The sequence below is a fragment of the Corvus moneduloides genome, unplaced genomic scaffold, assembly GCF_009650955.1.
Source record: "Corvus moneduloides isolate bCorMon1 unplaced genomic scaffold, bCorMon1.pri SUPER_scaffold_79_arrow_ctg1, whole genome shotgun sequence".
Lineage (NCBI taxonomy): Eukaryota > Metazoa > Chordata > Aves > Passeriformes > Corvidae > Corvus > Corvus moneduloides.
The window spans coordinates 158521-183864 of NW_022436872.1; the positions used below are offsets into that span (position 1 = coordinate 158521).

Here is a 25344-nt window from a genome sequence, read left to right on the forward strand (position 1 = left end):
CCAAGTGCAGGAGCTGCTCCAGGCTGGAGCTGAACCTCACCACCAACCTCGCCTGTTTGGTACCATTAATGAAGCGACACTCGGACTTTACCATGTGCTGGAAGAGCCCTGTGTAAGCAAGGACACAGGTCAGGGGGTGCTCCCCCAGCAGCCCCCAGCACCCATACAGCAAGCCAAGAGCTCAGGGAGCCACCCTGGATCCCCACTCCATAAGCCCTTGCTCCACGGCCGCCATGGGACCTTCCTTCCCGCAGTCCCACCCTCATTTCCACCCTTTTTCCATTTACTCCCCTCCTTTCCCATCAATCCCCAGCTGCCAGCCCCTGCCCCCATCAGTTTGGGGGTCCCAGTCCCCACTTTTGACCCTTTCCCAAACCTTTTCACACAATCCTCCCAATCCCCAGCCCCCTCCTGCTCAGTTTTCAGGATCCCACCCTTCCCATTCCCTAATTTCTAAGCTTTCCCACACCTCTCCCATCATCCCCCAGTCCTCAGCCCCCTTCCCATTCTTGCTTTAGGGGGTCCCACTCCCCCTCCAACTCATTTTATGGGTCCCACACACCCATTTTCCCTCCTCTCCCCACCTTCCCACCATACCCGCGTCCTCTTCCACCCCCTCGGCTCACCTGAGAGCTCCATGCCTGTGGCCAGGGGGGCTCCCAGCACCACCAGTGCCACCAGTATGGCCCCAGCTGCCCCATCCCCAGCACTTGGCAGGTGCTGAAACCTCCCCTCTCCCTTAATTCTGCTCCCAGGGGGCACTGGGGGTGAGGGGGGCCCAGGTGGGGAGCTCTGGGTGCGGCAGATCCACCTGGCACCTGGGCAGTCATCAGCGAGAAAAGCTCAGAGTGGCTAAAAATTGTTTAGTGACTTCTTTGATTGGCTGAGGAAAGGCCCAGGAGCTGAGATAAGGACCAGGAGAGCTCCTGCCCCAGATCACCAGCACTGGAAACACAGACCCAGTCTGGGGACAGGGATTGCATTTATTAGCAATGAAATCAGAGCACGAGAATGAGAAGTGAAATAAATCTCTCAAACATTCCCCCAACCATGGGGATCATCTGGAACAGGGGTCACCAGGTCTCTGCCCAACGGGGGTCACTGTGCATCACCCCACATGGATCCTCTGCTGCGAGATGAAGTTGGAGCTCTTCCTGCACTCAGGGCACTCGCAGGGCTTCCCTTACTGGTGGCACTGTTGGTGTCTGGTCAAGTGAGAGCTCCTGGAGAAGCTCTTCCCGCACTCGGGACACTCGTAGGGCCTCTCCCCGGTGTGGATGCGTTTGTGCCTGGTGAGGTCAAAGTTGTACCTGAAGCCCTCCCCGCAGTCGGGGCAGCAGAAGGGCCTCTCATCTGTGTGAATCCGCTGGTGCAGGAGGAGACTGGAGCTGGTCTGAAACCTCTTCCCACACTCCCCACACTCGTAGGGCCGTTCCCCTGTGTGGATCATCTGGTGGCGAATCAGGTGGGAGCGGCTGGCTGAAGCTCTTCCCACATTCCCCACACACATAGGGCCGTTCCCCTGTGTGGACCTGGCGGTGGCGGATCAGGGTGGTGCTCTGGCTGAAGCTCTTCCCACATTCCCCACACACATAGAGCCTCTCCCCTGTGTGGACCTGGCGGTGGCGCATCAGGTTGGAGCTTGTGCTGAAGCTCTTCCCACATTCCCCACACACATAGGGCCGTTCCCCGGTGTGGATCAACCGGTGGTAGATCAGGTTGGTGCTCTGGCTGAAGCTCTTCCCACATTCCAAGCACTTGAAGCGTTTCTCCCTAGCATGACACTGCTCGTGGACCACCAGGTTTGAGCTCTGGCTGGATCTCCGGCCGCCATCCCGGCACAGGGTGGGTCTTTCCTCCTCACAGCTGCCTGGGCTGCGTTTGCAGCCCCTCCTCCTGTGGGATCTCCGGTGGTTTTCCTCCCAGCTGGATTCCTGCGATGTGGAGCTACTCAAAACGGCCTCTTCCACCAGGTTCTGCCGCGGGGATTTGTCCTCCCTGGGCTCTGTCCTCAGCTCCTTGTCTGGGGGAGGAAGGACAAGGAGAGGATGGCATTTGCCTCCGTGCCACAGAGAAGGGGAAGGAGATCCCCCCAGTCCGTCCCCGGCAGGACGGCGTCGGCACCGGGGTTGTCCTGCAGCCGGGGGCGATGCTGGGCTGGGAGATGGAGCAGGAGAGAGGGGGAAACGGGCAGGGACTTCCTCCTCACCTGCCTGGGTGTTCCGGGGCATCTTCCTCTTCCTCACAGCCTCCTCCTCCATCTGGCCAAGGTTTGGGAGTAGGAAATCCTGGTGTGGAGGGAAAAACAAGGTGTGAGTGTGTTGGCTTATGGGTTCCTCCTGCCCAAGTCCTTCTCTAGAAGTCACCGGCTGTATCATGACTGTAAAATCCTCTCAAACACCGTGCTGGTTTTACCTGGCATGAGAAATGAACCCCACTGATCTGCCCCAAGAGAGATTAAGGTGGGAGTTACAATTCACCAAAGAGATGACAAGAAATACCATGATACAGCTGTAACCCACAAAGGCTGAGTATAACCAGGCACCCTGGGACAAGAGCAGAACGGTGCTGGTTAGTTCCTGTGCCGAGCACCACCTGGTCCCGCTGCATGCAAAGCAAAAGGAAAGAAAACAAAACCTGTTGGTCAGAGTGGTGGACACAGTCCTGTCCAAGTGATGGGAGCAGTCTTGTCAACAGCAGTGGTCACAGTCCTCTTGGAGTTCTGCTCCTGCCCTGGATCTGTTAAGTGTTGCCAGAAGGCCCCAAACCCAGATTTTATATGCTCAGGTTCAGGTGGGAATGCTCAGCCCCTCCCCCAGGGCGGGCAGTTTCACAATGGAACGATGTCATCCTGGGAGTCATGGGATATTTTGGGAGCCTTGATGGTCTCAGTCCTTGCAGCTGCCCATTGTGCTGGGGCCATTCAGTCCATGATGGCCCATCAGCAGAGGTGAGCCCTCAGGCTGGGTGGGACTGTGCTGCTGCTACCCCGGAGGGAGTTATCACAGCTGAGTCATTGGTGTGCAGAAAAAGAAACACTGCCCTGCCTCCCAGGGTTTGCCTCTCCTTCCTTATCTCATTTAACAGCCAGCTCCTCATAGCCTGAGGGGTCGGGGGTGCACTGGGCAGCTCCTGCAAACGACCCATCATGAACAGCTCATCAGAAATGAGATAAGGGGAGTGGAATGCACAGTTTGGTCCCACCCACAGAGGGCTAAAGTGGCACCCTGCTCCTGTCAGCAGCACAGGCTGGCAGGCAGATGGCATTGTAAGGTCTTGCTCCACTTGGCTTTCAGCCCAGTAACCCACGGGCAGGGTCCCTTCCCACCCCAATCCTTCCGGGCTTCTGGCAGGGACTCGCTTCCCTTTCCTTCCTCCCTCTGCTTCCAGCTGGGAATGTGCTGGGAAATGTCCAGCAAAGCAGCCTTTGCTGTCTGCTCTGGGAGCCCACCCAGCTGCTGGACCTTGTCCCCTGGCCCTGCACAGCTCCCGTGGGAGGCACGGCAGGACCAGCACCCTGCGAGCCTCGGCAATGCCCCTCTGGGATCCACGGCACACCCTCCAGGGATCTGGAATTCCAGTTCCCAGCAAGGAGAAGATGTTCCTGCCCTTGAAGGCAAAGCTCTCAGGAAGGAGCCAGAAGCCAAGTGCAGCAAGATCTTACAGTGACATTTCACTGCCAGCCTTCATCACCTCACCCATGGTTGTTTTAGCTGGTGGATTGGGAACAAAATCAGAGGAGGGCCTTTGGTGGGAGCTGCCCTGGGTCCAGAGAGACACTGAGAGACAAACAGAGCAGGCAAAGAAAGGCAGAAGAGGAAGGAGGACACAAATACAGCCAGCTGAGAAGGTGGCACTCTGGAAACCAGACCAGAACTGACTGAAAATGAATGTGACAGAAAGAAATAATTTGGAATTTTGATTTCCTATCAAAATACCATTTCCTGCCTTTCTCACAAACCTCCTCCTGCTGTCATTTTGCGGGGCTTTCACAAAGTGCTCTGCTCTGAGTGGATGGTTTTTGGGGTTTGGGAGTTCCCCTTCTTTTTTTTTCCCTTGAGGAATTTTCACCATAAATGTTGCCGGGTGACAAATTGCTGGGTTCTTGAGAAAAACAAAAGACCTGGCCACAGTGGGAGGGGGCCATCTGGCCACTCTTTTTCACTTGGGCTTTTGGGTAGCTGGTTCCCAGCATTTGGAGAGGGAGGCTGGAGGGAATTCGTCAGCACTGAAGACTTCTGCTTTTCCGGCTGCCTTCCTTCCTTCTACCAGAGAAACTCCAGGATTCCCAAGCCCGCCTTTCCCTGCCCTGCTGGGAGGTGGGCTTCAGCCGCCCTGCCCCCGCTGCTGCTTCGAACCTTCACTACTCTGTAGCTCCGCTCGCCCTGCTTGCCCAGACCTCCGGGGGGTTCCACCACAGCTCCCGAGTTTGGATACATCTCATCTGCCACCCAGGATTTGTGCTTGTCCCTGCCATTCCAGCCTGCTCTTCCTGAGGGTCTGGCTGGACACTGGGATCGGCTGCCCAGGGGTTTGTGAAGCCTTTGTTCCATCCCTTCCCGGGATCCCAGGGCACCGGTGCCGCGTGCTCCCCGAGCTCGCTCCGGAGCGCCCCCTGCAGCCGCGGGGGAACCATCGCACCTGCCCTGCTCACCGGGAGCCGCCAGCGCCCCTGCCGGCTGCAAGCGGAACTGCACCCGAGGGGAAAGGGCCCGACAGCCGAGAAGGCTGGCACTGGGTTTGTGATTGCTGTTACTGCCAGAGTTGTTGTTGTTTGTTTGCCTTGTTATACACATATAGATATATAATAGTAAAGAACTGCTATTCCTGTTCCTCATATCTTTGCCTGAAAACCCCTTAATTTTCAAAAATTAGGATAATTCGGAGGGAAGTGGGTTGCAAATTTTTTTTATTCCATTTCAAGGGAGACTCCTGCCTTCCTTGGCAGACCCCTGTCTTTCAAACCACGACACTGCGATCATACTGGGGAATGAGCTGGAACCATACTGAGGTGACTGGGAGCCACAGGGCCCATGCTGGAAGTGACCTGGGCCCCCTAGGGGGGGAACTGGCCCAGCCGGGGCTCAGGGTTGTTCTCCCCAAGGGCTGCCCCGGGCCCTGCTGCCACCCCCGGCCCCATGGAGCCGAGGGACATGGAACAGCTGAGAGAATATGGAATGGCCGAGGGACATGGGACAGCCAGGGAACATGGCCTGGCCCAGGGACACTGTGCTCCAGCACTCTGGGCTGTTGTGCCCGGGGTGTTGCCCTTGGGCTCCCAGGACAGTCAGAGGGGGGAGAATCCCCTCCAGGAGCTGTTGTTCACTTTAAGCTTTGGTGCTGGACATTCCCACGGAGCCACCTGCAGTGGCCGGAGCCCGGCCGGTGCCTGGTGCCACCAAAGCTGCTCTGTCAGTGCCCTCCTGCCCCGGGCAGGGCAGAGAACACCAAAGGAAAGGCCTGAGCTCGGCTCGGGGCAGGGAGAGGGCACTCCCCTGGTGCTGCCAGGGGCACCACAGACCCGGCCTGGGGAAAGGATTGGGATTTATGTCCCATTGAATTGCAGCAGGGATTTGATTGGACATAAATTCCAGTCATTTCCCCATGGAATTCCCATGGCAGTGGGCTGGGGGGGAGATTCGTCCATGGAAATCTCACCTGACTGGGATGAGAGTGAGATCCATCCATGGAAATTCCATGGGAATTCCTGCATTCCCAGGTCTACCCTTCCTGAATCCCACATTCCCATAGAAATTCCCCCCCACACCCGCCTTTGTGATCCAGAGCCTCCCAACCACATCCAATGTGTTTTGGGAGCTCTTCCACACAGGTGTGTCCCAGGTAATGCTTCATCTGCTCTGCCAGGATCCCTTTGGATTCCCAGGATCCATGGACGCTCCATTGGACAGGAGGTCACAGCTGGAAACCACCTGCACTGGGGGGAGACCTGGGAATGAGTGGAGTCGTGTCCCAGCCCCACGGAGCCCCTTGCAGCTCCCTGGATTCCTATGCCAAGCACACAGATCCCATCCCACTCCCACAGATCCCACCCCTAGAGATCCACCCCATTCCCACAGATCCCAGCCCAGCCCTCAGCTCCCAGCCCAGCCCCCAGCTCCCCCCACTCCCCCCGCTCTGGTTGTACCGGCCCTGTCTCCAGGCCACTGTCAGCCACGTGCCAGTTCCTCTCCTTGAGCCGGGTCTCGCTATCCCAGTATCCCAGGTCTGGCTATCCCAGTATCCTGCATCTGGCTATCCCAGTATCCTGGGTCTGGCTATCCCAATATCCCGAGTCTGGCTATCCCAGTATCCCGGGTCTGGCTATCCCAATATCGCAGGTCTGGCCATCCCAGTATCTCGGGTCTGGCTATCCTGGTATCCTGGGTCTGGCTATCCCAGTATCCTGAGTCTGGCTATCCCAGTATCCCGGGTCTGGCTATCCCAATATCCCGGCTCGGCTCCCCCTCCCATCCCCATGCCTGTGGCTCCATCCGGCCCTGCTCACTGTGGCAGCACTTGGAGGGGGTCCCGTCCATGTCCCTGTGATCAGAGATTGAGGGACCCCAGGCCGGGCTCTGACAGCACCACTTCTACTGCAGGGAGTGGAGAACTGGGGGGACACAGAGATATCGGGGGGTGTGTTGGTGTGACCCAGCCCACTGCGGGGCTGGGGCAGCGTGATGCCAATCAATCCCAGCCCCTCCCCTGGATCGAGTTTCCCAAAGAGGCAGACTCAGAGGGTGGGTCAAGGGGTGGCTCAGAAGCCTAAGCTGCACCCCCCCGGGCGGTGCCCAGGTACAAGCCACCTCCCCCAGTTCGGGAAAATTCTCGGTTACTCGGTTGTTCACTGGTTCTTTGTTATAACTCCTGCCTCTCAGTTCCCCCCCCGCAGTGGTTCTTGTTGAATTGTATCCTCCTCCTGGCTTGTAACTCATTGGTCGTTTTCCCCTTTCACCAGGGTTTTCAAATTCCCTATAAAACTGAGGACAAGCCTCAGGGTCCCATCCCATCATTCCCATCATTCCCATCACTTCCCATTGGATTCCATCCCTCCGAGCTTGTTTGGGTTGCGAGACTTCTAACAATAAACCTGTTAGAAGCCAGACCAGAACAGCCTCTCTCTTCCTTTGTCTCCGAGCTAACGTGAGCTGATCCCATCGGCTCCTGCCGTGTTCCCTCTGCAAAGAAGCCAGCTAGCTAGCCCAGCCAGCAGGACCTTTTCCTGATGCCGAAGTCACTTCTGCGATGCACAGAAGTAACGCAGTTGGACTCTCTCTGACCTGGGGCACGCCAGAGCTCGTGCCTCGAGCCCAAGTACTGCATTAGGCTGGCGCAACAAGCGAGGGGCTCACGCGAATGGATCCCTGTGACGTCGTGGCTGTCGGTGGACAGCAAGAAGAAGCGACTTTGGACTTGCCGACGTCTCTTGGTGCAGTCCGCTCTGTTTTAGGAGCGGTGCCCTGAGAGAAGGCTGCTAACTCCCACTGATTCTGCACTGAACTGACTTTGGAGAGCAGCCATGTCTCGGAGAACCCCACCTGTGCTTTTAGTTTGGGACCGGACGCCTTTTAACTGATTTCGTAAACTTGTGTGAGTATCCCCGGTCCCTGATACTTTGTTTCTTTTTTCATTTTGCGGGTGGTGGGTGGAAGAAGTTCTGCAAGAGAGATGGGATCAAAACTCTCTCAGCCCCAAAGAGAGGTTTTTCTCCAAGTTGCAAAATTCCTTCAAGTTAGTGGCTTTAAATTTTCAAATGGTCTGTTAAAACAATTTGTTCGCTGGCTTTTCTTTTACCTTCCTCAAGTGTCTCCCACAAATTTAAAATCTCCTGCCTTCTGGCAGGCTGTGGGATGATAAGATTACTGATTTAAAGCGAAAAGGGGACTCCTCTGGAGAAAAATTTTTTCCTTTAGTTCTAGTCCTTCGGGACTTGCATAAAATGGATCAGAAAGTAAAAGAAAAGCTCAAATCCCCTCACAGTTCTTCCCGTATCCCTCCTTCCTCCCCTCCTGCTCCTCATCCCACTTCCCCTTTGTTGGAAAAACCAAATAGGGTGATATGCCCAGAGGCACAGAGTTGCTACCATCTCTCTGACCCCTCTCAGTCTTTTCAGCCACCCTGTCGAGATAGCCCTGGCCAGGCTGCCTCGACCTCTTCCCAAACCCCGTATCCCTTGCCCTCTTCCCCAGTTGTAAGCCCAGAAAACTGTTTTAAATGCTGTTTGCCATTGTCCCTCACCCCCACTCCACGTGTCTGAACAATGGTACTGACCGCATGGCACAGTCCACCCCTCCCTCCCCTTCTTCTTCCCACAGTCCCAGTTGCCCTCCTGACCCCAACCCTTTCCTATCCCCGCCCCCAGATGTGACATCATCGGGTTCCTCCCACACTTTGGGTACCGCCCCCTGCATTGGGAATCCCCGCCCATCATGTGACCACGCCTCCTGGTCCTCCAGCCCCACCCACTCTGGAGGACTTCCTGGTTCCCACACCCCCTCTTCCAGTTCCCACGGGATAGAAACTGGAACCGACGTCATCTTCAAATCGGGTTTGGGAGTCCCCTCAGCCCTCTCCTACCCCTTTGCTGCTCCTGTAACATATGATCGAACTGGCACTAATCCCACATGAAAACCTTTTGATCCTGCAGGGCTCAAAGAGCTTTGCAAAGCCCAGAAAGAATTTGGGAGGGAGAGTCAGTATTTTAAGAACCTCCTGAAGATAACTCTCACCAGTATAGTGATTGTGCCGCATGACCTCAAAAGCATCTTCTCCTGCTTGCTTTCCCCATCCGAGTTTCAAATGTGGGAAGAAGGTTGGAGAAAGCAACTGGGAGGGGTCCTCCCTGTTTTACTGCAGGATCCAAACAACGCAGGGGTTTCTATGGATCACCTTACTGGTGAGGGGTTATTGTCCAAGCCCCAGAACCAGGCTCAAAATACACCAGAGCCGGTCCTGAATGCTGTAAAGCAAGCAGCTCAGCAAGCGTTCTTAATGATGCTTCCTAAATTAGCACCTCAATTGAATTACACTGAGATTCGGCAACTGCAAAATGAGACATTTATTGATTTTGTGGATAAACTGAGGCTCGTAGTGGAAAGACAAGTGGAAGATCCAAAAACAAGAGAGCATATTATAATGCAAATTGCAAAAACTAATGCCAATGATGCTTGTAAAAGAGTGATTTTGGGTCTTCCATTTGAACCTCCACCGACCTTAAGTCAAATGATTCATGCTTGCATGTCATTGGTGCCAATCCACCAGCCAAACTTAAAATCAGGGAAAAACTTCATAGTACCTGCAGCCACTGCTGATGCAACAGCATCTCAGGACAAAAGAAATGCTAATTTGGTCGGCCACAGGTGTGGCAAACCAGGGCACTTGGCCTGAAACTAATTGGAGCTCCGGCTCCAGTTAATCAGTGTTCCCAAGCTGTCTCCCCAGGGCAAATGTCATCACCTGCCGCCAAAGGGATGCAGCCAAAAAACTGACAGGACCACGTGGATTGGCAGGGCCATGCAGGGGAATTAATCAAGAAACTGACACCAGAAAAATGGTTACCACGACCACTGCAACTCAAATGGACTCAGTGACACCCCAGAGAATCATCGTGAGTTGCAAGAATCTGAAAGACTGTATATTGTTTGTGTTAAAAGATGTTGTACATTCACCAGCTGACATTTGTATGGGGGCCACAAGGGTTGTTCACTGTCAACATCCAGTGTTGACATCCCTTTTTTCTTCCTGCTAACCAGGTTATGGCCCAATCTATTCTCATGCCCAGTAGTCCACCACAGGACTACAACCCCTCTGTCTTCTGGGCTGAGATAGTTGGGAATGACAAACCCATGCTTAATTGCAAACTGTCTTGCCAAGGCTCGGACATCAGCCTGGCAGGAATGATGGACACAGGAGCAGACGTGACAGTCATTTCTTCCCACAACTGGCTGTCACACTGGGAGCTGCAGCTGGCAGAAGGTATCGTGACGGGTGTGGGGGGATCTATATCTGCCCAGAGAAACAAGGCAGTTATCCAAATTGAGGGTCCAGAGGGACAGATAGCATCAGTCTGTCTTTTTGTAATTGAGTCTGGATTTACATTGTGGGGCAGGGATCTCATGTCCCAGTGGGGGGGGCTCAAGTCGAAATTCCATCTCAAGCCCAAAATTTTTAGTAAAGGCAGAGCGCTCCCTCCAGAAATTAATTTGGATCTCTGATGAGCACGTCTGGATGGATCAGTGGCCTTTGAAAAATGACAAATTAGAGGCGCTCACCACACTCATGGAGGAGCAATTGAGAAAGGGTAATCTGGAACTCTCTAACAGCTCTTGGAATTCCCTGGTATTTGTAATCAAAAAGCCGGGGAAAGACAAGTGGTGCCTCCTACAGGACTTGCGGAAAATAAATGCAGTCATTGAGGACATGGGACCCCTGCAGCGCAGAATGCCTTCACCCTCCACGCTCCCCAGGCAGTGGAAGGTAGCAGTCATTGATATTAAAGACTGCTTCTTCCAGATCCCTCTCCACCCAGATGATGCTCCCCGGTTTGCCTTCTTGGTACCTTCCATCAACCAAAAGGCTCCCATGCAGTGCTACCAGTGGCAAGTTCTGCCGCAAGGCATGAAAAACTCACCCACCATCTGCCAGTGGTATGTAGCTCGCATTCTGTCCCCCATCAGAAAGTTAGCGGCAAAGGCAATACTCTTACTCCACTATATGGACGATATTTTGGTGTGTGCTCCTAACCAATCCTATTTAGACTGCACATTGTAGAAGGTAATCGAGGCCTTAGAGGCAAATGGATTTGAGATCCAGGCCAAAAAGGTCCAGAAAACCTCTCCATTTAAATACCTTGGACTGAAAATCCATGAGCAGACTGTGGTTCCCCAACAAGTCAAAATTAATGATAGCCCTAAGACCTTGCAGGAACTCCACCAGCTCTGTGGGTTCATTAATTGAGTGAGGCCACTCCTAGGGCTGACAACAGAAGATCTCGCTCCTCTGTTCAACCTCCTGTGAGGGAAAGATGACCTCACATCACAGGCATCTAACAGAGGAGGCGAGACAGTCCATCTGTAAGGTACAGGAAGTGCTGTTGTCCCGGCAGGCACACCGCTGTGCCCCAGGTCTGTCTTTTCAATTTATTGTATTAGGGGAAATGCCATACCTTCACGGGCTGATATTTCAGTGGGACGAGGTGCAGAGTGATCCCCTGTTAATCATCGAGTGTGTTTTCCTCTCACACCAGCCATCAAAAGTATCACAACACCACAAGAGCTCATGGCTCAGTTGGTGATGAAAGCTAGATCCTGCCTCCGCACCCTTGCAGGGTCTGACTTTACATGCATCTACCTACCGTTGGCAACTGATTCACTTGATAACCTCTTTCAAAACAGTGAGCACCTCCAATAGGCCGTAGACAGCTACACAGGCCAAATTTCTATACACCATCCAAAACACAGACTGTTTACTTCAGTCTTCGAACTGATTCCAAAAGAAATTCAAAGCAGAAAACCATTAAATGCCCTGACCATCTTTTCAGATGGCTCCAGAGGTTCCCGCAAGTCTGTCATCACGTGGAGGGATTCTCGCACTCAGAAGTGGGAATCTGATGTGCAGGTAGTGGAAGGATCCCCACAAGTTGCAGAACTTGCAGCTGTGGTCAGAGCATTTGAACGGTTCAGTGAACCATTTAATTTGAGAACTTATTCAGCCTATGTTGCAGGTGTAATTTCCAGGGCAGAAAGAGCCTTACTAAAGGAGGTTGCAAACCCAAAAATTCATAACTTGCTTTCGAAACTGATTCAACTGATCTCCCACTGAAAGCAACCATTCTATGTCATGCATGTGAGATCACACACTGACCTGCCAGGATTTATTGCAGAAGGGAACAGGAGAGCAGATGCCCTAGCGATGCCCATCGAGTTAGAGAATCTGCCTAACAGATTCCAGCAAGCCCAGCTGAGCCATGCAATGTTCCATCAGAATGCTCCAGCTCTCATTAGAATGTTCCACCTCACTAGAGACCAAGCAAAAACTATTGTGGCGACATGCCCCAACTGCCAAAAACATTAGCTTCCATCATTAGGTCAAGTGGTTAACCCCTGAGGCCTCGGCAGCTGTGAGGTATGGCAAACAGATGTCACCCACTTCCCCCAATTTGGCTGCCAGAAATATATTCATGTTTCTGTGGATACCTTTTCTGGTGCAACCTTTGCCTCAGCCCACCATGGAGAGAGGGCCAAAGATGTCATTAACCACCTAGTCCAGGCCTTCGCTGTGTTGGGGACACCAAATAAAGTAAAAACTGACAATGGCCCTGCATACACCTCTGCAGATTAAAAACATTCACGAGTGAGTGGGGTGTGGATCACATCACTGGCATCCCTCACTCACCCACAGGCCAAGCCATCGTAGAAAGAAAGCATCAAACACTAAAAAGACTGCTTGAACAACAGAAAGGTGGCAATGAGATCACTGCCCCCATCATAAGACTGTCCAAAGCATTGTTCACTTTGAACTTTTTAAACTGTTCCTATGAGGAACCTGATCCTCCCATAATGAGACACTTCACCAACTCTGCCAAACATAAACTGACTGAGAGACCTGAGGTCCTCAGACCCTGATACTTTACAAATACGTGGGCCGTACCCCCTAGTCACCGGGGTAGAGGCTATGGGTGTGTTTCCATCTCAGAGGGTCCAAGATGGATCCCTGGGAAGTGGATCAAACCCTTTTTGAGACCACCTGCAGATGCCAAGCAAAGGAAAGAAGCTGCCACAGCCTGGAAAAGAAGAAAAACCAAGCCACCTGGAAAAAAGACTCTTCCTCCAGGCCTGGAAAACAAACCCTCCACCTCCCAGTCTCCTTAAAATGTGTTTCCCTTCCCAAAATGACCCCTCAGTTTTGTTTTGAAAGAGGGGGAGTTCAAGGGAGCCATTCTTGTTATTTAAGTTAATTGTATTTATATTAATTTTATTTGTGTTACACTGTTCCTAAAGTTACCACCCGTGACTATGTGATGATCTCTACCTGCTGCTGCCCCACCTGCTGCTGCATCTCCTCCTGAGCTCCAGCAGCTGGATTCCTTCCATTCTCAAGGACATTGTATGGGGTTTCTTTATGGAGTTGTTAATTTTATTAGCCATTCCCATTGTTAAGTGTTTGGTTTTGAAATCCCTTAAGTCTTCCCCCTCATTTCAAGGAAATAAAGAAGGGGGAGATGTTGGTGTGACCCAGCCCACTGCGGGGCTGGGGCAGTGTGATGCCAATCAATCCCAGCCCCTCCCCTGGATCGAGTTCCCCGAAGAGGCAGACTCAGAGGGTGGGTCAAGGGGCGGCTCAGAAGCCTAAGCTGCACCCCCCCGGGCGGTGCCCAGGTACAAGCCACCTCCCCCAGTTCGGGAAAATTCTCGGTTACTTGGTTGTTCACTGGTTCTCTGTTATAACTCCCGCCTCTCGGTTTCCCCCAGTGGTTCTTGTTGAATTGTATCCTTCTCCTGGCTTGTAACTCATTGGTTGTTTTCCCCTTTCACCGGTGTAATAACTGGTTAAAAGGTTTTTTTGGTTAAAAAGAAGTTAATAGTTACTTGTTACATACAGTTTATAAGTTGATTATTATTGCGACTGTACGGGTGTAATGCTGCTATGTGATCGCTAGATGGTGACACCAATGGGGGAAGAGTGGTGGGTTTATAGAAAAGAAGGGAACGTTCTGGAATGTTCTTAAGATGACTTAATAATTTATGATGTAAACATCTTGAGGAATTATTGGTTAGGGGGCAAACCAATCACTCGACGCCCCAGAGACTGACGGAGCTGAACACCAATGAGGACCCTAGCAACGAGCCATCAGAAGGAGGATCTGAGCTCCACCAATCATAACATCAGAGAGACTATGAAACGGCCCCGGGGCTCAGCCCCCGCGGGGTCTTCCTCAGGAACCTGAGTCCAAAGGAATGCCCTGTGCATCGCACTGTTGTTTTTTTTTCTGGGTTGTCGAGTGGGACTCAGGCTTATCTCAAGTCCTCATTCCTGGCTTTTCTTTTTAATAAACGAGCAGACTTTTACTCCACCCAAAAAAGTCCAGGCTCCGTTTATAACACCAGGGTTTTCAAATTCCCTATAAAACTGAGGACAAGCCTCAGGGTCCCATCCCATCAATCCCATCAATCCCATCATTCCCATCATTCCCATTGGATTCCATCCCTCCGAGCTTGTTTGGGTTGCGAGACTTCTAACAATAAACCTGTTAGAAGCCAGACCAAAACAGCCTCTCTCTTCGTCTCCGAGCTAACGTGAGCTGATCCCATCGGCTCCTGCCGTGTTCCCTCTGCAAAGAAGCCAGCTAGCTAGCCCAGCCAGCAGGACCTTTTCCTGATGCCGAAGTCACTTCTGCGATGCACAGAAGTAACGCAGCTGGACTCTCTCTGACCTGGGGCACGCCAGAGCTCGTGCCTCGAGCCCAAGTACTGCGTTAGGGGTGGCAGTTTGGGGATCCAGGAGGGGCCACAGGTCAAGGAGAGGAGGGACTTGAAGAGCTGGGAGAGCTGGGAAGGAGGTTCAGGGGCTCAGAGTCAAGGAAAGGGGGTGCAGGGACTGGGAGAGGTGGGGTGGGGTGTCCAGGGAATTCTGTGCCCAGGAAAGGGGATGCCAGGGGCCCTCAGTGTGAGGGAAGGAGGGGCTGGGGGCTGGGAAATGCAGGAATGGGGCCCAGGGGTCCCAGGGTCAGGGAAAAGGGTGAGTCTAGGGGCTGGGAGAGGTGGGGTGTCCAGGAAAAGGCTGCGTTGGTGCCGGATAAGGGGGTGCAGGGGGGCCTCAGTGCCAGGGAAAAGGGTAAAAGGGCATCCTGGTTCTCAGGCATGGGAGTCCAGGGGAGTCTCAGGGTCAAGGAAAGGGGAGTGCAGGGACTGGGAGAGGTACAAGGGAGTTCCAGGGGATGCCTGTGCCCAGGAAAGAGGAGTCCAGAGTTTCCCAGAAAAGGGGGGTGACAGGGTGGGGACACCCGGCATGTCCAGGAACAGGAGTTCAGGGGGTCTCTGGTTTTACAGAAAGGTGGGGTTGGGAGCTGCGAAAGGCAGGAATGGGGGACCGAGGCGTTCCAGGGCATCCCAGGATCCAGAACACAGGAAGTCTGGAGGCTGGGAGACATGGGATGGCCGGGAAAAGGGGAGCAGGGAGGTCCTGATGTCCGGCAATAGGGAATTGAGGGGGGTCCCTGTGAAGGATAAGGGGAGAAGGGGGGGTCCCGATGCCGGGAATGGGGAACGGCGGTTCAGGGGGGTCCCAGGGGGTGCCGAGGTCCCAGTCCCCCCTCGCCGCCCCAGGAGCCCCCAGCCCCAGCGCTGGAGCCATCGCGCTGCTCCGGGCAGATCCCAGCGGTGCAGGTTGGGAAATGCGGCAGTGCCCGAGGGAGGGTGGGGGAACGGGGGGATCACTTCCAGCTGTCCCCAGGAAAGGCTCTGTAAATCCCAGTTAATCCCAGTCGCTCCCAGTGTGTCCCCAGCCACCCCCAGTATGGTTACACACACTCCCAGTATATCCCAGTTGCCCTCAGCATGTCCGTAGTCATTCCCAGATGCTCCCAGTGGTCCCAGTAAGGTTTGTTATCCTGGTATCATACCAGTCACGCCCAGTATATCCCAGTTGCCTCCAGCATGCATCCAGTCCTTCCCACTTACTCCAGTTTGCTTGCAGCATGATCCCAGTTGCTCTCAGTTGCTCCCAGTAGCCCAAAGTGTGACCCCAGTTGCTCCCTTTCAACACCAATATGAACCCAGCAACCTCCAGTATGATCCTAGTCACATGCCAGCACTCCCAGTATGGTCCCAGTTTAATCCCAGTTATTTCCAATCACTCCCAGTATGGGCCCAGTTGCCTCCACCATGGTTCCAGTTGCTTCCTAGATCAACCCAGTCAGTCCCAGTATGATGCCATATGCTCCCAGTTGCTCCCAGTCACCCCCATATGGGGGATGATATGCATGCCGCGTTTCCCAGTCACTCTCAGATACTCCCAGTATTAGTCCAGTCACTCCCAATAGGATCCAAATATGACCCCAGTGTGCTCCCAGTCACTGCCAGTATGAACCAGTTGCCCCCTACAGGTTCCAGTTGCTCTCTTTCACCCTCACTTTTGCTCCAGTCACTCCCAGTCTCTCCCAGTTCCCTCCAGCATATTCCCAGTCACTCCCAGTTCCTCCCAGTTGCTTCCAGCATTATCCCATTTGCTCACAACCACTCCCAGTCAGCCTCTGTGTAGTTGCACTCACTGCCAGTCTGATCCCAGTCACCTCCAGCATTATCCCATTTGCTCACAACCACTCCCAGTCAGCCTCTGTGTAGTTGCACTCACTGCCAGTCTGATCCCAGTCACCTCCAGCATCATCCCAGTTCATCACAGTAGAAGCCCAGTTGCTTCCAGCATTATCCCATTTGCTCACAACCACTCCCAGTCAGCCTCAGTGTAGTTGCACTCACTGCCAGTCTGATCCCAGTCACCTCCAGCATCATCCCAGTTCATCACAGTAGAAGCCCAGTTGCTTCCAGTCACCCCCAGCATGCACCCAGTCACTCCCAGTTGCTCCCAGCTGCTCCTAGTCACCCTCAGCATGCACCCAGTCACTCCCAGTGTATCCCATTTGCCCCCAACAAGGTCTCAATTGCCCCCCAAAGGCTCCTACTCACTCCCAGTATGATCCCAGCATGATCCCAGTCTCCCTCAGTGGGATCGCAGTCTCCCCAGTCATGGGCCCAGCTACTCCCAGTATGATGTCAGTACGATCCCAGTACAGCCCAGTCACTGCCAGTATGATGTCAGTACGATCCCAGTACAAAGCAGTGACTGCCAGTGATGCCACTCCTGGGATCCCCCAGCCCTCTCTGCGTTCCCCCTCCCGGCTCTCCAGGCTCCGAGAGGAGCCCCAAGGGCTGCAAGTCCCCACCCAGGGTCCCCAGCAAGGCCCAGTTTGGATGTGCAGCCCCCAATGTTCCCAGTTTCCCTCTCCTTTCCCCGGGCCGGGTTGCCCCGCCCCCAGCGGGTGGGAGCAGCCGAGAGCCCCGCGCTGCCCATCCCGACCTGTCCCGGCTCCATCCCCGCTGCTCCCGCGGGCTGCGAGGGGCTCGGCAACGGGGGAGGGGGAAGGGGAGGAGGAGGAGGCGGAGGTGGGATTGGGGAGAGGCGGGAGGAGGAGGAGGAGGAGGAGGGAGGAAGAGGCGGAGCGGCAGCGGGAAGCTGGAGGAGAGGAGGAAGCGCTCGGCTCCAGCGCTCGCTGAACTCGCAGCCCCCCGGGACCATCGCCCCCCGTCCCGCAGGTGCCCGGGGAGGGGGAGCTCGCCCCAAATGTCCCGGGGGGGTCCCTGGGTTTGGGGTTTTTTTGGGGGGATGTTTGGAGCTTGCGGGACTCCAAAGCCGAGCCGCAGATGCCCTCGGGGGGACATCGTGGGGTCCCGGGAGGTGTTTTTGGGGGTGCCGGTGGCGGTGGCGGCAGAGCCCCGGCGGGGGCGGGGGGATGCGGGTCCCCCCGCGGTGGGGGTTGGGCTTCCCGGGCCGGGCCCTCCGAGCTCTGCCGGGGCCCCGTGGGGAGCGCGCGGGGGCGGGGGGACACCGGTTTTGGGGAGCCCCGGGAGCCCCGGCTTCCCTAAGCGGGACCCCGGAGAGAGGAGAGCCCCAGGAGCCCAAAGCGGGGAGCCCGAGAGGGGGGACCCCTGGGATTGGCGGGACCCCGGCGGGGGGGTCTGGGGGCTGCAGGGGCGGCACGGCCGGGAAAGGGGCTCGGGGGTCCCGGGGTTGGAAAGGGGCTCGGGGGTCCTGGGGCCGGGAAATGGCTGCTCCCAGTATGAGCCCAGTTCCTCCTCCGAGTGGTTCCAGTTTCCTCATCAGTCCCAGTATGAGCGCAGTCAGTCCCAGTATGATCCTGGTCACTTCCCCTCACTCCCTGTAGGATCTCTTGCTCCCAGTATGAACCCAGTCACTCCCAGTCATTCCCCATTATGATGCAATTTGCCCCCAGCATGGTCCCAGTTGCTCCCAGTTCCTCCCACTTTTGTCCAGTGTGTTCCCAGTTCTCTATTTGCACTTAGCGTAGTCCCAGTAACTCCCAGTATGATGCCAGTCTCTCCCAGCAGGGCCCCAGTCACTCACGCTTGCCCCCAGTGTGGTCCCAGTTCCCCCCAGCACATTCCCAGTTGCTCCCAGTATGGTCCCAGCCACCACCCGCATGGTCTCAGACACTCTCAGTATATCCCAGTTGCCCTGAACATTCTTGTGGTCATTCCCAGGCACTCCCAGTTACCTCAGCATGGTTCAGCTGCTCCCAGTTTTCCCAGTCACTGCCCGTACATCCCAGTTGTCACCAGCATGCATCTTATCATTCCCAGTTGCTCCCAGTCTGATCTCAGTGTATCCCCAGTAGGTTCTCAGCATGGGCCTGGTAGCTCCCAGTAATGCCCAGTCAGGGTCCATTGACACCCATTATAATCCCAGTATGATCCCAGTCACTTCCAGTATGATGCCAGTGGCCCCCAGTGTGATCCCAGTTGCTCCCTGTCAGTGCCAGCATGAGCCCAGTAGCCTCCAGTATGATCCCCGTGACTCCCTGTCTTTCCCAGTATATCCCATTCACCCCAAGCATGCTCCCAGTCCTTCCCACTTCTTCCCAGTTGCTTTCAGCATGATTCCGGTTGCTCACAGCCATTCCCAGTCAATCCCAGGATGATTCCAGTCACCCTCAGTATGATCCCAGTCTCACCCAGCTGCTCCCACCATGATTCTAGGATGATCCCACTTGCCCCCACCATAGTTCCAGTTGTTCCCAGTTTCCCCTAGAATAGTCCCAGTCACACCCAGTTGTCTCCAGTGTGGTCCCAGCTGTTCCCAGTGTGGTTCCAGTAAGCCCCAGTGTGGTTACAGACACTCCCAGTATATCCCAGTTGGCCTCAGCATGCTTGTAGTCATTCCCAGTTACTCCCAGTTGCTCCAGTAAGGTTCCAGTTACCTCAGAATGATCCCAGTCTTTCCCAGTTACTCCCAGTTGCGTCCAGCATGATCCCAGTTTCTGGCAGTTGCCCAAAGTGTTGTCTCAGTTGCTCCCAGTATGAATCCAGTTGCCCCAGTTGTGGTCTCAGTCCCCTCAGCATGGTTCCAGTACCTTCCAGCTGATCCCAGCTGCTCCCAATGTGTCCACATTTTCCTCCCAACATGGGCCCAGTAGCTCCCAGTAAGCCCCAGTCAGGATCCATTCACACTTGCTGTAATTCCAGTGGCTCCAAGCATGATCCCAGTAGGACCCATAGTCACTTCCAGTCTGATTCCAGTCCCTCCCAGTATGATCCCAGTTGCACCCAGTCCCCCTCCAGCATGGTTACAGTCACCCCCAGTATGACACCAGTCACTCCCAGATACTCCCAGTATTATTCCAGTCATGCCCAGAGTGACTCCCTCTCACTGCCACTGTGGGCCCAGTTGCTCCCAGTATGAATCCAGTCACTCCCAGTCACTCCAAATATGATCCCATTTGCTCCCAGCATGGTCTCTGTTGCTCCCAGTCACCTCCAGTATGGTTCCAGTCACAGCCAGCACCTTTCCAGTTTCTCCCAGTCTGATTCCAGTATGATTGCAGTCACTCTCAGATACCCCCAGTACTATTCCATTCACTGCCAGTATGATCCCAGCCAGCTCCAGTAGGATCCCAGTATGACCATGGCATGGGCACAGCTGCTCCCATGATCTTCCGGTGTGGTTCCAGTTGAACCCAGTTGCCCCTAGTATAGTCCCAGTCACTCCCCATATGATCCCAGTCCCTCCCAGCATGGTCCCAGTCGTGCCCAGTTGCCCCCAGTTCAGACCCAGTTACTCCAACTTGCTCCCAGTTGCCCCCAGCATGGTCCATTTCTCCTCATCATGGTCCTGGTTGTTCCCAGTGTGCTTCCAGTCAATCCCAGTATGGTTACAGATACTCCCAGTACATACCAGTTGGCCTCATCATGCTTGTAGTAGTCATTCCCAGTCCCACCCAGTTGCCCCAGTAAGGTTCCAGTTACCCCAGTACAAAGCAGTCACTGCCAGTGATGCCACTCCTGGGATCCCCCAGCCCTCTCTGTGTTCCCCCTCCCGGCTCTCCAGGCTCCGAGAGGAGCCCCAAGGGCTGCAAGTCCCCACCCAGGGTCCCCAGTAAGGCCCAGTTTGGATGTGCAGCCCCCAATGTTCCCAGTTTCCCTCTCCTTTCCCCGGGCCGGGTTGCCCCGCCCCCAGCGGGTGGGAGCAGCCGAGAGCCCCGCGCTGCCCATCCCGACCTGTCCCGGCTCCATCCCCGCTGCTCCCGCGGGCTGCGAGGGGCTCGGCAACGGGGGACCCAGTGTGTCACTGATCCTGGGGCGGGAGGAGGAGGGATGGGAGAGGAGGAGTGGGAGGAGGACGAAGAGGAGGGACAAGGGAAGATCATGAAAAGGAGAATGGAGAACAAGGTTGAGCTCTCCCTGAATTCGCAGCCCCCCACCCGTGGGAGCATCACCCCCCCATCCCACAGGTGCCCGGGGAGAGGGAGCTCGGCCCGGATATCCTGGGGGTCCCTGGGTTGGGTTTTTTGTGGGGGGATGTTTGGAGTATGAAGAACTCCAAAGCTGAGCAGAAAATGCCCCTTGCAAGGACATTGGGGGGGGTCCCCAGGAGGTGTTTTTGGAGAGTCCCGGTGGTGGTGCCAGCAGAGCCCTGGCAGCGGGCAGGGGGATGTGGGGTCCCTCCTGCAGTGGGGGTTGGTTCTGCCCCGGGTCAGGCATGGCCAACTCCAGCCCAGAGCCAGGGGGCTGCGGGACCCCCCGGGAGAGCCAGAGGGGGGAACCTGGGGACCCCCAGAGATGGGAGAGCAGAGAGGGGCAGTACTGGGACCAGGGGAGCCCCGGCAGTCTGGAGGAGCGAACCCCTGTGACCCCAGGACCCCAAAGTGGGGAGCCCGGGGGGGGGGGGGGGGGGAGCGCCGCCATTCGCGGGACCCTCAACAGCCTGGAGAGGGGGAGGGGGGACTCCTTGGACCCCCTCTGCACCCCGAAGCAGAGAATAAGGGGAGAAGGACCCCTTGGACCCCATAACCCCCAGCATCCCTAAGTGGGGAGACCAAGGTGGAGCTTTTTGGATTCCTGGACTCCCAGCAGCCTGGGGAGGGCAGGGACCAAGTAGATGGGGGACCCCAATACAAGCGTGACCCCTGGCAGCTGGGACAGGGGGGAATCCAACATCAGAGTGGGGGGACTAGGGAGAGGTGGAATTCCTGTGAGGCTTTTTCAGGGCTGAGTCTTGGTGTTTGGGAGGTTTTTCTGGACCCCAGATGCCTGGTGACTTGTAGAGAAGGACTTGGGCAGGGGGACATTCAAATTCAACATGTCCATCACTTGTTTTTCCCCAAACCAGGATTTCCTACTCCCAAACCTTGGCCAGATGGAGGAGGAGGCTGTGAGGAAGAGGAAGATGCCCAGGGACACCCAGGCAGGTGAGGAGGAAGTCCCTGCCCGTTTCCCCCTCTCTCCTGCTCCATCTCCCAGCCCAGCATCGCCCCCGGCTGCAGGACAACCCCGCTGCCGACGCCGTCCTGCTGGGGACGGACTGGGGGGATCTCCTTCCCCTTCCCTCTGGCACGGAGGCAAATCCCATCCTCTCCTTGTCCTTCCTCTCCCAGACAAGGAGCTGAGGACAGAGCCCAGGGAGGACAAATCCCCGCGGCAGAACCTGGTGGAAGAGGCTGTTTTGAGCGGCTCCATGGCGAAGGAATCCAATGGGGAGGAAAAGCCCTGGAGATCCCACAGGAGGAAGGGCTGCAAATGCAGCCCAGGGCGCTGTGAGGAGGAAAGACCCACCCTGTGCCAGGAAGGTGCCCAGAGATCCAGCCAGAGGTCAAACCTGGTGGTCCATGAGCAGCTTCAAACTGGGGAGAAACGCTACAAGTGCTTGGAATGTGGGAAGAGCTTCAGCCGCAGCTCCCACCTGATTTGCCACCAGATGATCCACACTGGGGAATGGCCCTACGAATGTGGGGAATGTGGGAAGGGCTTCAGCCAGAGCTCTGAACTTCTCCGCCATCAGATGATCCACACTGGGGAACGGCCCTATGAGTGTGGGGAGTGTGGGAAGAGCTTCAGCCGGAGCTCAACCCTGATCCGCCACCAGAAGATCCACACTGGGAAGAGGCTCTACCAGTGTGGGAAATGTGGGCAGAACTTCAGACAGAGCTCTGAGCTGATCCTCCACCAGAGGATCCACACTGGGGGGACGCCCTACGAGTGTCCCAAGTGTGGGAAGAGGTTTCAGACAAGCCACAGGCTCCTCAAGCACCAGAGGATTCACACAGAGGAGAGGCCCTTCCGCTGCCCTGACTGCGGGAATGGCTTCAATTCTAACTCCACCCTCATCACCCACCGGCGCATCCACACTGGGGAGAGGCCCTACGAGTGTCCCGAGTGTGAGAAGAGGTTTCAGACCAGCTCCAGTCTCCTCCTGCACCAGCGTATCCACACGGATGAGAGGCCCTTCCGCTGCCCTGACTGTGGGAAGGGCTTCAAGCACAACTCCCACCTCATCACCCACCGGCGCATCCACACCGGGGAGAGGCCCTACGAGTGTTCTGAGTGTGGGAAGAGCTTCACCCAGAGCTCAGCCTTGACCAGACACCAACAGAGGCACCGGTAAGTGAAGCCCTGCAAGTGCTCCGACTGCGGAAGAGCTTCGTGCACTGCTCCAACTTCATCCCCCACCGAAGGACCCACATTCCCTGTATCCATGTTGGGAAGACACCTGGCTGGTTGTCTCCATATCCTTCTGGATCCCCATAGGCACCAGGGAAGACGCTGTCTGGGAGGATTTGGGGGTTCTGAGGGGAGATGGAAGAGTTTTCTCCATCACTTTGCACTCCAGAAGATGAGAGGTCTCAATCTGTCACCTCACAACCACTGAATCTCAGTGGAAAATGTTCAGTTCCCACTCCAAATGGCTCAGTCACATTCCAAAAGTACTTGACCCTACAGCCCCCTCAAAATCCCCAGGAGGGGCTGGATGGGCATTCAGAGGGTCTGGATGGAGTGGGAGGTACGTTGTGGAGGGGTGGGCAATGGGAGGGGGGCAGGGGTTTGGAATGAAGAGCTGGAGGCTGGGGATGATGAGGCTGGGGGGAATCTCCTTTCTGGGTATCCCCCACATCTGAGGGCATTTGGGTTATCCCCAGTTCCTGAGGGGTTTTTTGGGTACCCCCGATCCTGAGGAGGGGATACAGGGAGACAAGGGATGACACGTGGCTCCGACACTTGGAGTGGGCACCACAGGGAGGGACATGGGGAGCCCATTTAGGGGAAGATCCTGATGCTTTCTACCAATTTTGGGGGCTAGAAATGGCTTTTGGAGTTTTTCTGCTAATTCAGGAAGCTGAGGTGACACCCCCTCCTCATTTTCTGATGGTGAGGAGATGCCGTTTTGGAGAGCATCCTGCTGCTTTCCCCCAACCTGGGGCAGGGATATAAATGGCTTGTGGGCTCCGTGCCTCATTTTGGGGGTTGGGGTGACTCCACGGTTCCACCGGTGTCTGAGGGAGGGTTATAACTCTCAGTTTTGGTGGTTATAAGCAGCTTGTGGGGGTCCCACATTTGTCAGAGGCTCCCAGCCCCCACCCCAAAGCAGCCTTTGGCCAATCAGGGCATGCGGCGGTGATGACTGAGCAGTTGCCATGGAGATGTGCAGGTGCCAGAGACCACAACACTTTTAAGCCAATCAGAAAATGCACAAAACAATTTTTACTCAGTCAGAGCTTTTCTCACTGATGACTCCTGAATTGGTTTGGCACAGCCTGGTTTTTGGTGGTGAGGGGGCCACAGAGGTGGCTCCTGTGAGATGCTGCTGGAAGCTTCCACCATGTCCAGCAGCGCCAATCCCTGCTGGCTCTGAAGATGGACATGCTGCTGGTCAAAACTGGGCCAATGAGAGAGGCTGGTAATGCCTCTGGGATAACAGATTTAAGAAGAAAGTCAAAACAAAGTCACAGTTTTGTTGGTGGTTTTCTGCTGGTCAGAGAAGAGGAGGAGGTGAGAACCTGCAAGGGAAACAACATGGAGACACCAAGGTCAGTGGAGAAGGTGGGGGAGGAGGTGCTCCAGGCTCCAGAGCCGAGATTCCTCTGCAGACCTTGGTGATGAGCATGGTGAAGCAGCCCCTGGGTATCCACGGGGGATGCAGAGATCCATCCACAGCCCATGGGGGTGGTGCCCATGCCAGTGCACGTGGATGCCTGGAGGTGGCTGTGATCCAGTGGGTGACCCAGTGAAGAGAGGGGGCCCTGCTCCCAGGCTGGAGCAGCCTGTCCTTGGAGGACTGAACCCCATGGAAGAGTGACCAACACTGCAGCAGTTTTGGGAGGAGCGTGTGCCCGTGGGAGGGACTCACGCTGCAGCAGGTACAGTGTGGCTGTTGCTCATGAGAGTGGACCCACGCTGGAGAAGTTCACGGAGAGCTGTCTCCTGTGGGAGGGATTCCAGGGTGCAGCCGGGGAACGACTCCTCTCCCTGAGGAGAGGAAGGAAACCTCAGGTGACAAACTGAGCAAACCCCCAACGCCCTTTCCCCTGTGCTGTCGGTGGGAAGGAGGGAGAGCTTGGGGAAAAAGGTGTTAAGGGCTCATTTTACTTCTCATTATCCTGCTCTGATTTTGTCAGTAATAAACTCACTCTGTACCTCTAAGCTGAGCCTGTTTTGCCCTTGGAGTGTTTTCTCCCAGCCCTTCATTACATTGTTCTCTCCTCTGCCCAGCTGTGGCAGGGGAGGGTCAGTGAGTGACTCTCATGGGTGCCTGGAGCAGGGCCAGTGCCCAACCATGACAGGCACTTATGGCCGTGCTGTACCCAGAGACCTGCGTGGGGCCTCGATTGACTCCAGGTTTATTCCAAACCCAGGAAAAGTGTTGTTTACCATGACAAAATCCGGCCTGGAAGCGTCCCACCGTGTGCAGTTCCCATTGCTGCAGGATCCCGTTAAAACCCATCCCTGACTGGAAAACCCTTTCCAGGCATTAATTGTTCCCAGTATCCAAGTTGACCCTGGCCTGGCACAGCTGGAGGCCGTTCCCTCTCATCCCATCCCTCATTCCCTGGGAGCAGAGCCCAATCCCAGCTGGCTCCAGCCTTTCCAGGTTCCAGCCAGGAACTCTCCCGTGGGCGCTGGGGCTGAGCCGTCGCTGCTCCCAGGGCACATCCTGGGACTGAAGTGGGAAATGAGTCAATGGCTCGGAGAGAGGAGAAAGGAAATCTGGAGACTGTGCTCTTGTGATTCACAGATTTTATTGGAAAATGGAAAAATTCTTCAGGACTTTGAACTCTGTTAC

The 25344-nt window shown here is 55.4% G+C and overlaps 1 protein-coding gene and 1 pseudogene across 1 annotated transcript; one reads left to right on the forward strand and one right to left on the reverse strand.

The window, feature by feature from the left end:
- Positions 1-954: 954 nt before the first annotated feature.
- On the reverse strand, positions 955-20346 carry LOC116438665 (annotated as a pseudogene).
- LOC116438661 (zinc finger protein 239-like) lies at positions 17203-24704 on the forward strand. The gene is made up of 3 exons (XM_032097660.1): positions 17203-17309; positions 21400-21478; positions 21665-24704. Exons 2-3 carry the CDS (start codon positions 21427-21429, stop codon positions 22669-22671), a joined length of 1059 nt encoding a protein of 352 aa, XP_031953551.1. The 5' UTR covers positions 17203-17309; positions 21400-21426; the 3' UTR covers positions 22672-24704.
- The last annotated feature ends 640 nt before the right edge of the window (positions 24705-25344 follow it).

Coding starts and splice junctions, on each gene's coding strand:
- LOC116438661 (XM_032097660.1), top strand. CDS start 21,427: ATGGAGGAGGAGGCTGTGAGGAAGAGGAAGATGCCCAGGGACACCCAG. Junction 21,479..21,664: donor GCCCAGGGACACCCAGGCAG/GTGAGGAGGAAG, acceptor TTCCTCTCCCAG/ACAAGGAGCTGAGGACAGAG.